This window comes from Peromyscus californicus, unplaced genomic scaffold (genome assembly GCF_007827085.1).
Source record: "Peromyscus californicus insignis strain IS unplaced genomic scaffold, ASM782708v3 Scaffold_19__1_contigs__length_69161282, whole genome shotgun sequence".
Classification (NCBI taxonomy): domain Eukaryota; kingdom Metazoa; phylum Chordata; class Mammalia; order Rodentia; family Cricetidae; genus Peromyscus; species Peromyscus californicus.
The window spans coordinates 56,022,981-56,036,225 of record NW_026294491.1 but is presented as its reverse complement, the minus strand read 5'-3'; the positions used below and the strand labels follow the sequence as shown (position 1 = coordinate 56,036,225).

The window sequence follows — 13,245 nt, the reverse complement described above, 5'->3', positions numbered from 1 at the left end:
ATCGGTGACTCAAAGGCAGCAGCATCACTGGAAAGCCCACCCAGCGTGAGCGATGACTCACTAACTGCGTTCTAGGAGGTCCCTGTGCAGCAGTCAGAGGCCAGTTCTCCCACAGCTGCTGCCTCTGTGTGTGCAACATTAGGGGGCTTGGGAGTTGCATGCCTCCCAGGAGCTTCCTGAGCCCGCGAAGTTTTGTTTACTCCCTGGCCATCATGAACCTCCCTCCTACCCCCATGGGAAAGTATTTTCATTGGGAGGGCCATAGAGCTACACAACACACAGAAGCATCACCCTGGAGGAGAGCTACAACTTTCGGGCTTCGTGAGTGTCTTTCCTCCACATTTTCCATTCATGGCTTTATGTGCACGGATACATAATCTCTCCTCATTTAAAAGTGCAGGTGCTGTGTGAGGGGGCTGCCTCATTCCTTAGCAAATAGTTTTCTCCTTTTTCCATTCCCCAGTTTAATCCTTCATCCCATCCCGAGGCAAGAAAAGTACTTGGAAGCAATAATCTTGTACTTCCTTCAGATACACACACCCCCAACTAGGATCCTCCCAATTTTCCTGAAAAAAAGGAACGGACAGAGTTCTCCTTGCTGCTTCAAAGGAGCAAAAAGGAGCCTGAGACTTTGACAATTTCATACATGCATGTAATGTATTCTCATTGCTCTGTTCCCCATGCCCTCTCTGAAATCCTGCCCCCCCCCCCCCCCCCCCGCCACATTTCCTATCTCCTCCCTGTCCCTACCAACCTTTCTCAGGTTCATGACTTCTGACTTTTTTATTTTTGAAATTATAATATAAACACATCATTTTTCCTTCATCTCTCCTCCCTCCAAACCCTCTTATATACCCTTCCATGCTTGCTTTCCAATTCATGGCCTCTTTTCTCATTTATTGTTGTGGCATGCATATATGTATGTAGATATATATTCCGAAATACAACCTACTCAGTCTGTATAATGTTACTTGTGTGTATGTTCTCAGAGCTGACCATTTGTGATGCATTAATCAGGGTCATCTGTGTGACCAATGGATGGGATTATTCATTGGAGCCCAATGGAGTCACCAGTTTGTATACAAATGAAGACAATGATTTCCCTCCTCCTTGAATGAATCATTCAGTAGCAAATGGCTTAGCAGTGAGGATTAGGGCCCCCAGAGCCCCTCCTCCACCCATGCCTAACTGTTAAAGGGCCCTTTCTTGTACTGAAATTGTGCAAGCATCTGCAGCTGCTATGAATTTGTGGTATGTTTCCCATCATGTTCATGGACCACTAGCATAAGAATGACTGAGGGATTTTGTTGCTGAAATTTTCCTGGTCCTGCCTGGCCCATGGTCAGGACAAATCTCTCTCACCTGCCAGTCCTGCAGCCACTTGGACCCAAGTAAACACACAGAGGCTTATATTAATTAAAACTGCTCGGCCATTAGCTCAGGCCTACCACTGACTAGCTCTTACATTTAAACTAACTCATATTTCTTATTTATGTTTAGCCATGGGGCCTGGTACCTTTTCTCAGTTCTGCCTTCACATCTTGCTTCCTCTGTGTCTGGCTGGTGACTCCTGACTCAGCCTTCCTGTTCCCAGAATTCTCCTCTCTGCTTATCCTGCCTATACTATACTTCCTGCCTTGCTACTAGCCAATCAGCACTTTATTTATTAACCAATCAGAGCAACACATTCACAGCATACAGAGTGATATCCACAGCAGGATTTGCTAAAAGTCAGTGTTCAAAGACTAATTCCAAACCCATGGAGACTGAGTCTGAGAGAATAGGTCAGAACCTTGATCTGCAGATAATTCTCATCTACATACAGCTATGACTCCTGGGTGATTACATCACTGTACCTCCAGGGAAGCACACTATGGAGATAAACAGTTTGGCTTGTTCCTCAAAACCTCCTATCACCTTGTTACTGGCATTTAGTAATACTAAGTACTTCCTGATTAAGTATAGGAACAGAACAGAGGCTTATAGTCATATAAGAAGATACTTTGCAGGTCAGTTAGGAACAAACATGTAAACATAATAGAAATGAGGCTCTACTGCTTATCAGTGTTTGACCAGGGTCAGGAATGCTTCAAAATTCCCAAAGATACCAAAGAAATATTACTGTCTTACTTCATTGTGAAGGATAACAGAGTTTAAAGGGCTTAAAGCTATTTTCAATAGAAGCAATCAAGAATAATGAATGTGGAGTAGCAGTGGCCAGCCACAGCAAGGCTTCTAATCAGCCAGACTCCACCCTGATACCCGAATGTCTTTTTCACCATGCCATTCAGTTTTTCTTGCCAGAGCAGAAATTCCCACAGTTGTGGTCATTTTGCTAAACCAGGAGGGAAAACAGTATTATTGAGTAAAACAAACAGCTGTTATCAAGGATGGACTTAAACTTTTACACATACAAGCTTTTTCTCCTATTGGCTAGTGTCCTCCATGAACCTCAGCATAGGCTAATGTGGCATAGGCCCTGACCATGAATATCCACAAGCCTAGCCATATATGCATACATGGGAACATATGTATGCACATTATCTGTGGGGTGAACTGGAGGGAGATCTATAAAGATACAAGAACATAAATTCTGAAGCCCGTTTTAGTGATTTGTTCTTGTTTTTTTTTTCTGATTGTCTCCTAGAAGTGCTTCAAGTCAAAGGCCTCTTTCTGAGATAAGAGATGCTAACAACCAAAAGATGCTGGCGTTCCAAAGGAAATGTCCTAACTAACAGCGCTGTTCCCTAAGACTTCAACCGCTTCAACCTCACCCCTGTGATCTGTGGTCTATAGACTTGGAGGTGTGATCGCCTAGGGGAGGATTTAAAGTGGACACCAGAGGAATCCTTTTCAGTTCAAGTGTGCAGGAAGCTGAGGACTGGACATTCCCAAGGAGTTCAACAACAGTCAGGCTACACAGTGGGTTCCAGAGCTGCTACAGCATGACACCCTTTCTCAAATAAATATTCTTTTCAGAAGAATTTCATTAAATCACATGATTAAAAACCAAATTTATTTGTTTCTTCATGCTTGAACATCCATGGAAAGGAAATAAGGAATATTATTTGGAGAGGGTCACAGCACCCAAGTGCCTCTTATTTCTGTTTTGGAGGAAAGGGATACGGGTGTGAGGGCAGATGGAGACCTCACTAGGCAGTTGTGGGGTTGGAGCCAAACACACCAAAAAAGAATCCGGTCTATGGCCAAGGGTAAAGAAGAGGCGCCAAGGCTGTGTTTGAATAGGTGGAGAGTCATGAGGTCTAAGGGCGGAAAGGAGACCCAGAGAGGAAGCTGGAATTCTCAGCTACCCTGGCCTGCGGCTGCTCCTCTAGTCTGTGACTCGCTCAGGCCACACCCAGTGCCTGCACCACCCGCGGTTTTCCGAGCGTAGCTGGAGTTTTCCTTTGAGAACTGGAGAAACGAGGACATATGAATGACCCCCTCGCCGGGGACGAGATCCGGGGGCGCGCCGGGTGCACCCTGCGCGCGGTGGGGTGTGGGCCACCCTTGGATCCCCGCGCCCCGGATCCCGCCCTGGCTGGGACCGACGGGGACCTTTCAGCAGCAAGTGGGGACGTGAGATCGCGAACGCGAGAGAATCTGGATTGCCAGTCCTGGGTCAGAGAGAAAGTGCTCTTTCTTCTGCACCCCGAGAGGTGGTTGGGAACACCAGCGGACCCTGCTTGTGCAGAGCTGGAGGATAGCGAGGACTTTCCCCCGAGGACTGGAGACCACCGCGATTCCGAACCGGACCCGAAGCTTTCCCGCAGGCGCATTGCCACGGTTCCCAGAGTCCAGCCCGGGGACCCCGCAGCCACACCCAGGTCGGTGTTGGTGCGGGTCGTGGATTACCAGGTGACGCAGGAGGTGCTGCAGACAGCGTGGACCAAGGGGCGTATGACTACGAGGACCGAGGAGCGCTCTGTGACCGCGGTCACCTTTCGCACCCAGAGTGAGTGATACAGTTTGTGGGCCCCCCGGGGCCCCGGCAGAACCTGGATGTACCCCGCCTTGCTACGGGAGGATAATTCGTCGCCAAGGACCCGAACCTGAGAAATGTTCCAGGGCTGTGAATGCGAGAAAATGCTCGAAGTACCAACTCGAAGCAGCCCTAGACTTCCTCGGTGGCGCCAGTGTCTCACAGTCGTTTAAGAGGACAAAAGGTATTTTTACATGGGCGGTAGACGGGAGTTTGAAAGCGCAAAGCCTTAGTTCACTTGTTGGCGTTTTGGGAAGTAACTCTTACTGCTTGTCTGCGTCTCTCTTTTCCTGTTGAGCACCCAAAAGCGGAAGTAAAGTTTGAAGTCTGCTCTCTATAGGATGTGTGTGGTGTGTGGAGCGGGTGCAGAGAGGCTTGCTTTGAAAGCCTTAAGAACTTTTGTTGTTTTTGTTGTTGTTTAACATATAGAAGAGAAAAAAAAAAAGAAACAGGAAGTGAAGCAAAACGTTTCTAGGCACTCTGTACTGGTGTGCAGCTTATACCCCTGTCCTTTGTATTTCCGTGTTAAGAAGAAAAGGAGTAAGGGAAAGAAAGACCGGGGTGGGAAGGTGGGGTTTTTTGGGAGGAGGGGACTGGCCTGAGCTTTGAGGGTAAGATGCCATTTAACAGGGCTTTATCCCAGAGGACATCTAACCTAGTTTCCTGTTTAATAAGTAAGGTAGATATTCTGTATGCAATATGTCATAAATGTTTGTATGCCCTATTCTTATTTTTTTAATTAAATTTATTTATTTTACACCCCGACCGCAGTTTCCTCTCCCTCCTCTCCTCCCATTACCCCTGCCCACCATCCACTCCACCTCTGTTTCTGTTCAGAAAGAAATATGCCCTATTTTTATCCATACTTTTTAAGCGACTAAGATTTCTAATTAACACTGAATTGACAATAACTCTGCTGCTTTTTAAAGTCTAGTTTTATTTTTATTATCTTCAATTAGATGTACGTGTACGTGGTTATGTATGTGCATGTGAGTGCTGGTAGGTAGGTGCCTGGAGGCCAGAGCTCCTTGGGACTAGTGCTATAGGAAATTGAGAATTGTGGAATTGCATGTTGGGAACCAAACTTGGTCCTCTGCAAGAGAAGTCTGCACTCTTGACCACTCTGCAAACCTTTCCCTGTGTTTAAAATGATCTAAGGCTGCTTACACTTGGTCTTTTAATGTATATTCCCTTTGTCATAGACATTATCATTAAAAAAAACTTTATTATTTTATTTATGTGAGTGTTTTGCTTGTACATACATCTGTGCACCGCTAGTGTGCCGGCTGCTCTTACAAGTCAGTGTTGGATCCACTGGAATTGAAGTCAGAGATGGTTGTGAGGCACTGTCTGGGTGCTGGGTATTGAACCTGGGTGCTTGTAACCACTGAGGCATATCTCCAGCTCCACATCATTATTGTTTTTAGTACTGGGACTTAGTGTGGAACTCTAAGGAGCAAAACAAAGCTCTTAGAAAGAGGTTGAGGGGAGAGGGCTTGACTTGACCCTATGAGAGGGGTATTTGGTAACAGATTAGTAACAAAGGAGAGGGGCTCTGCTTTTGGGGGTGAAGCTTGAACAGCTGCTCTTGTCCCAGTCCTTCCAGCTGTCTTCAGTTAGAGCTTGAATAGCCTTTAAGCCATCATCTTATCCACCTCTTCTAGTCTTCCTGGCCAGCTAGCATCCTTCTTTTACAGATGAGCTAAGCTGGGCCTAGAGGTCACATAGCTTGTGGAAATCATAAGCAAGTGTTTGCATATGCTTACTAAGTAGACAAGAAATGTGATCATCTCCCTCCTGAAGATTCGTGGATGAAGTTTGTTGGGTCTTACTTCTAGGAATCCAAATAAGCCCAACCAGGAGAATTTGAGTTCTAGGCCAGTCTGCTACACAGGGAGACCATCTCAAAAGTGGAGATATCTGAGGGCACCATGGGTTTCTAAGGCAGGTTTAGAAAAAGTATGAGAGTGGAATCCCTGCATCCTGTAAGGCCTGTTCACTGAGGTTCACCACTGGCACTTCTCAGGCCTGGGAGAGCTTCCCTTGAGGAAGGTCATTAGTCCTTGAGCTTATTCACAGATCTGTTGAGTAGTTGGAAAACATGATGTTAGCCCACTAGTAGATTCTTCTTTTCCAGAAATTCTTTGTGGCTTCGTTGTAAGGTTAATCATGACTGGTAAGTGGCATCTCTGCACTTGTTGGATTGGTCCTAGGAGATTGAGTACTGAATGGAGACAAGAAAAACAACCCTCTTTTGCAATGACCCAGAATGATAGCATCCTTCAGCTCTCAGAAGGCAGGCTCTGGAGTTTTGTGGCTCATACCAACCCTTTGTTAACTAGTAACCTTGGGCAAGGTGCCTAATCTCTATGTCTATACTTGTTAAGTGGGGATAACAAATGCTGAGCTTTCTGGGTAGGATTTAGTTAAAATACTTAGAATACTGCCTGGCATGTAATACATGCTCAACATTAACTCCTAGTAGAGTTGTTATCATTTAACCCCACTTTTCTCTGAACCAGGATTCAGTTTTTTTTTTTGTATTTCATAATGTAGTATAGAAATCAACAACAAAACAAACAACAACAAATAATGAAAACTGAACTAGTGTTTTTTTACTAAGACTTGTATATTCCTGAAAGACTTATTTTCAGCTTTTCCCAACATTAATGGATCATTATGTACATTTTCCAAATTTCTTAGAAACAATTTCTACATCATGTGGGAGGCCTCAGCTAAGGCCTCACAGTTGCTATGCTGAGTGAATGGAGTGATTGAAAAGCTTTCCTTGCCTCCTTGGCAGGTTGAAGCTTTGGACATATATGTGTGTGTGTGTGTATGTGTGTATACATATATGTACACACATATATATATGTATACACACACATGTATATATATATATATATTTTTTTTTTTTTTTTGAGGGTCTTGCCATGTAGTCTTGATTGGCCTGGGAATCTTTATGTAAATCAGACAGACAGACTTCAGATCTGCCTGCCTCCCGAGTGCTGGGACTAAAGGCATATGCCATCACACCCCATATTGAAAAATAATTTTAAAGCTACTTTACTAACCCCCTGCCCCAGTTAGCTGTCTGCAACATGTTTACAGGTTTAAAACAGATGTCACATTAAAAGCAGAAGGTAGTTGCTGAACTGTCTTGATTTGCCTTACAGGTGAAGAACACTTTCTATTTCACAAGTGTCTCGGGAAGAGCATTCGAACTTGTCTCCAGTACTAAGGAATCTCTCAGGATGACCGGGTCTCCGCTCTTTGACTTAATCTCTACCTCACAGAAAAACAAGTTCATCTAAAATTGTCTTTGTTAGATAAATTGCATCAAAGACTCCCAGATGCCCATCTGAGCATGTTATGACCGAAACAAATGTCAAAGCCACATAACCACCATGGATCAGGCCAGTGTCTACCTCTTTTTTTTTTTTTTTTTTTTATTAATATGTATTTTTAATTTGTTTGAGACAGTGTCTCACTGTGTATCCCAGGCTTACTTTGGACTTGGTGTCTAGCCTGTGACGATTGAACTTGAAATCTTCCTCAGCGTCTCACATACTGGGATGACAGTGTGTGCCAGAATACCTGACTGCCACCTCTTTTTAACCCATTTTTCCACACCTCTTACTACCTGTGATTACCTGTGATATTCATTGTATTTGACTTGCTGTTGTATTGAGGGGCCTTACCAGCTCACGTTAATAAAGCTCACTGTGACTCTTTTTTCTTCCTCAGATTTTAAAATTTTAAGTTTATTTTGTGTATGACTGTATGCCTGCATGTGTGGATGTATACAATGTGTGTGCCAGCGTGTGTGCCAGCGGCCTACAGAGAGAAAAAGAAGCTATTAGATTCCCTAAAACTGGAGTATAGGTGATTGTGAGCCTCCATGTGGGTAATGGAAATTAAACCCAGGTCCTCAGTAAGAGCCACAAGTGTTTTTAATCGCTGAGCCATTTATCCAGCCCCCAAAGTGATGCTTAGAAGAAGAAAGAATAAACTTTATTTTCAAAATAAATTGTTGGGGCCCAGTGTAGCATAAGCCTTTAATTGCAGCAATCTAGAGGCCTAGAGGTGGGAGAATCTGGGATCCTAAGGCCAGCAGGGATACATATAGTGAAACCTTGTAATAAAACAAAACAGAAAAAGAAAAGAAATAAGAAAGAAAATGAGAAAATGTTTGCTTATCTAGAAGAAATATTATGAGGTTAATAAAGATAGATTAAAAGACAACAAAAATCCCACATCTCTTTTAATATTTAGTATCACTTAAATATGGTTTTAATTCTCTTTTTATGTGTATACTTAGGTTGACACAAAAATACAGTTTTCACCTCAATGGGAATAAAAGACAGTTCATTCTAAAACCAAACATGGGTGACCATGGTCCAGGAACCCAGTGATACAGGTTATGCCAAAACCCATGTGCCAATGTGGTATCATGACATTCTTATAATATCAGAACATCAGAATAGTTCTTAAATGCACAGGCTTTTTAAACACACTGGTAGAAACATCAGGTAGATGGGTACAGCAAAGTGGGAAACTTCTGTTAAAGGTCTCAGATGCAATCTGCCTTTGTGTTGGTGGAATCCAAGAGTCTATATATTCCGTGGATGTTACATCACACATAGAGGTGAGCTTACATAACCCAAGATACATTGGGTCTTGGCCTGCAACATTCAAACTCTGTATAATCATTCAAGTTATAATCAGTTAATTAATTAGTTTATCAGCAACGTAGAATGTTTAACTCAAAGTGTAGCTTTCTTGTATTAGTTTCAGCTAATGCAAACTTATGCATTTATTTTATTATAAGCATAAATTATAAAAAAAAATGGTCCTGGTGTAACCCCTGTTTTTTTTCTGAGTAATGCTTTTATGTAAGTGTCCTGGTTGGTTACTGGGTAGTATGAGAAAAAATGAAGCATTTCCTCTACTGAGTCCTTTTTCATCATAAAGTTTAATCACAGCAGCAGAAAAGAACCAGAGTGATAAGCTCCCATGCATGCTGTTGTCAATGGTAAGTTCCATTCAGGCTGTTGTCAATGATAATCTCCCAAACAGGCTGTTGTTAATGGTAAGCTCACATACAGACTGTTGTCAATGGTAAGCTCACATACAGACTGTTGTCAATGGTAAGCTCACATACAGACTGTTGTCAATGGTAAGCTCACATACAGGCTGTTGTCAGTGGTAAGCTCACATACAGGCTGTTGTCAATGGTAAGCTCACATACATGCTGTTGTCAATGGTAAGCTCACATACAGACTGTTGTCAGTGGTAAGCTCCCACACATGCTGTTGTCAGTGGTAAGCTCCCATTCAGGCTGTTGTCAATGGTAAGCTCACATACAGGCTGTTGTCAATGGTAATCTCCCATACAGATTGGTGTCAATAATAAGCTCACATACAGGCTGGTGTCGCTGGTGATCTAGCTCAAGGGGCCCCCCAAGGAGAGAAAAGCAGAGTCTCAACTTCCTTCTGAGTCAGAGCATGCTGTTCTGCAAAGATCCCTGGGTGATTCACATTAAAGTTTCGCAAGTGTCAACCTATCCCTCAGGTTTACTTCAACGTATCAGTCACTTACTAGAATTAAAAATATAGTTTTAAAAAAAATTATCATTTATTGTTAACAATACCTGGTCAATAACCATGTGGAGGATTATGGAACTAGTGTTTATAAAAAAGTATAACAATACAGTTCATAAGGGATTTGTAAGTTGGAAAAAAACTGTCTTTTTAAATAGTCATATTATTCTATAATTGTCCTTAGTAAACTATTGATTGATTGATTATTGGCTCTCTTAACTGAGAATGAGTCTTTCATTATCAAAGAATGTGAACTGGTTTCTTGTCAGAAGCCCTTGGGGGAGGAAGGGCAGGAAGTTATTAAGGACAGCACAGTGGCAGACCTCTGCGGCTGAGTCACAGCTTGTCAGTCACTCGTGATGAATTATGAGGGAGTCAGGTAAAGGTGGGGCTTGAATTTCAATCAACTGATTCAGGTAAGAAAACAGGGCCGGGACTCTGGAACACCCTGAAATCTCTATAGCCACGGCCAGTACTTTGCTCTTTAATTAGAAAGGGTGACTCTTTATGAATTTATTGCTCTAAATAATCTCATAAATGGAGATAAGGAAAGGAAAAGTCCAGATTACTTGGAGCAGCAGAAGGAGTATGGTCAGGTTATGGGCACTATTCCAGCCAATAGTTCCCAGTAGAGTAAGAACAGTTTATGCTCAGAACAAGGAAGTGAATTTAAAATCAGAATCTGACTTCACAGCTTAAAAGAGAATAATGGAGGGCCGGAGAGAGGATTGCTCAGCAGCTCAGAGTGCTTACTGCTGCATCTGAGTTAGGTTCCCTGTATCCATATTGGGCATCCCATAGCCACTTGTAACTCTAGCTCCAGGGGCTCCAGCACCTTCTGCTTCCTCAGGCACTAGCATGCATGAGACATACACTCAGACACACACGAGATATACAATTACCCCCACGTACATATGTAAAAATTAAAATCTTAAAAAACAGAATAGAGGTTGTAATAATGTTAAGGGAGTTGGCTAGCATCTCTCAGGCCGGCTGCAAGCAATAACACCCAGGTAGTGGGAAAATTTTACTTGCTTTCTTAGCTTGACTTAGCCCATGAGTCATTTCTGCAAAATGGAGTCATTGAGGAAGAGAGGACCCTGAATTCTCTTTCTCTGTGGGAGATATTCCATTACACTGTGTAAAGATATGTCACTGTGATTGGTTTAATAAAAAGCTGAATAACCTATAACCAGGCAGGATTTTGGGGGCAGAGAGGATACTGGGAAGAAGAAGGCAGAGTCCCTATTCAGACACAGGCAAAGCTGGAAAGCAGCATGGGCAGTACAGAGTAAAGGTAATAAAGCCACAAGGAAGAAAGTAGATTAATAGGAATGGGTTAATTTAAGTTATAAGAGCTAGTTAGAAACAAGCCTAAGCTACTGGCAGAGCTTTCATAATTAATAAGTCTCTGTGTCATTATTTGGGAGCTGGGGCAGGAGAAAGACTGGATACAAGAAACCTAAATTTCCTAACTGTCAGGTAACAAACACGGATTGCCTAATCATACTGTCCAACCTGTCTCCAATACCCTTCAGCACATTCTCACCAGTTTAAAAGCTTTCCTGCCATGGCTCTCAAAGGAACTCAGTTTATTCTCCTTCCCGAACATAAAAATCTCCAATAAAGTCTCCATTTGTTCAAATCTGTCTGGGCAAATTTTCTTTGACAGTGAAGTGGAAACAGAGAAAAGGGAAAGGCTTGAGATATACTGCTTTAAAAATCTTGGCATCAGAATTTGGGGAGGGGGCTGTTTAGAAAGACAACTTCTCATCACAGGGATTTATATCAGGGAGGGACTGAGTGACAAGGTGGACCCATCAGAAAGCAGGCAGTTATTGAGTAAGCTTGCCATTAGGGACAGATGGCAGCAGAGGCTGAGTGGCATTCTGTCAGCATTGTAGCAATTCTCTAAGATTAAATTTAATGAAAGCTACGTAGTGCCTGTCATATAATAAACACCTAAATTAGCTATTATTATCATCATAGCAATCAGTCATGGTGCTCATGTTTACTTCCCTCTTCATTCTAATCAACTGTAATTTTTATTGTTTATTATTTTGTATGTGTGTCTCTGTGGGGGTAATGTGCACTTCAGTGCAGGTGGCTTTGAAGGACTCTGGAACCCCTGGAGTTGGTGTTATAGGCAGTTGTAGGCCACCCAACAAAGATGCTGGGAACCGAATTCAGGTCCACATCAAGAGTAGTCTCCATTCTTAAGCACTGAGCAAACTTGCCAGCATCCCAAGCTGTACTTTCTAATGACAAAAAGCAGAATACTTGAAACAGTTTCTGCAGAGATCCCTTTCCACCTGTTTTCAAGTATCTCCATGTAAGATCTGGCTGCTGTCACATGGACTCAACCTTGGCCTGGGGGCGTGGTCTAGCACAATGCTTGCCTGACATGTCTGAGGCCCTGAATTGGATCCTCAGTACACCCACTAACTCCAGTAAATAAACTGACTGTGGATCCAGTCCTCTACTAATTTTGAGTTTTGCATGTCTTGGAGATTAAAGTCTTGCCAATATAAAACATGCTGCCTGCTATGGAGTTACATATCCATCCCACTTTGATCAAGAAGAAGTGTGAGGATTCTGGGAATTAGAAAGATATTGTCACAGAATAATAACAAGGCTGCAAAAGAATTAAGACTGGGCTAGACTTAATGCTGACCCAGATCCTCAAAGTTACAAGGACTCAGGTGACAGGGACTCTCCATCCCGACGTGGAGGAAAATTACAAAGGCCTAAGTGAAATAATCTTATAATAAAATTCTCTTCGGGGATTATGTTGGAGTAGAAGAAAGGAACCAGCAACCCATATTCAGGTTTGAGCCAAGGTTTAAGCAATGGGGATGGAGGATTGTCCTGAGAAGTAAACAGAGGCATTCAAAACTGATGATAAATCAGGCTAAAGGTTGGTCTGCTTTTTATTGTCATCATGAGTTTAGATATAAAACACTTCCGTTTTTAAAAAGTTATTGATCTGATTTTTATTTGTTTCAAAATTTTAAATCATTAAAAAACTTGCTAATAAATAAGTAAGTAAAAACATCACACATCAAAGCTAACCAGACCTGAAGTCTACACAACTCAATGTGTATGATAATCCGCAAGTGTGAAATCTAATGAGAAGCTCTGCAGCTTCCTTTCTGAAGGCCGAGTCTGGCTGTGGTTGCTGCTTGAATTTTAATCATGCAGATGTAAACTTTAAAGTATCATGTTTTAATTTCCCTTTACCATTTTTTCATGCAGAAGCTCATTTTAAAGAGCAGTATTTACTCCCCCCACCCCACACACAAACAAAACAAACACAAAAATCCTCACTTTGTGCGTTGACTTGTAGACCCTCCTGAAGGGTAGACATGTCCATTTCAAGTGGATCTTTTCTTCATCCTCAATCTATTTCTACATTTCAAGAGTAGATTCAGCTGGGTGGTACTCAGAAACACAGCTTTTGTCTAATACAGTTTCAACACTGAGCTTTGCAAAAAATAAATTCAAGGGCAGAGCACGAGATAGCTCAGTGATTAAAGGCATTTGCTGCCAAGGCTGACAACCAGAGTTCAATCGCATGTTGAAAAAAAGATGTACACGTGTGTACATACAATAAATTCCATGTAATAAGAATATTTTAAAAAAATTTAAATGACTAATATA

The 13,245-nt window shown here is 42.4% G+C and overlaps 1 protein-coding gene across 1 annotated transcript; it reads left to right on the top strand.

Annotated features, from left to right (window-relative positions):
* Positions 1–3,188: 3,188 nt before the first annotated feature.
* On the top strand, positions 3,189–7,728 carry CUNH6orf141 (chromosome unknown C6orf141 homolog). Its single transcript, XM_052743978.1, has 2 exons — positions 3,189–4,166; positions 7,159–7,728. The coding sequence occupies exon 1, from the start codon at positions 3,433–3,435 to the stop codon at positions 3,961–3,963; it is 531 nt and encodes a 176-aa protein (XP_052599938.1). The 5' UTR covers positions 3,189–3,432; the 3' UTR covers positions 3,964–4,166; positions 7,159–7,728.
* The last annotated feature ends 5,517 nt before the right edge of the window (positions 7,729–13,245 follow it).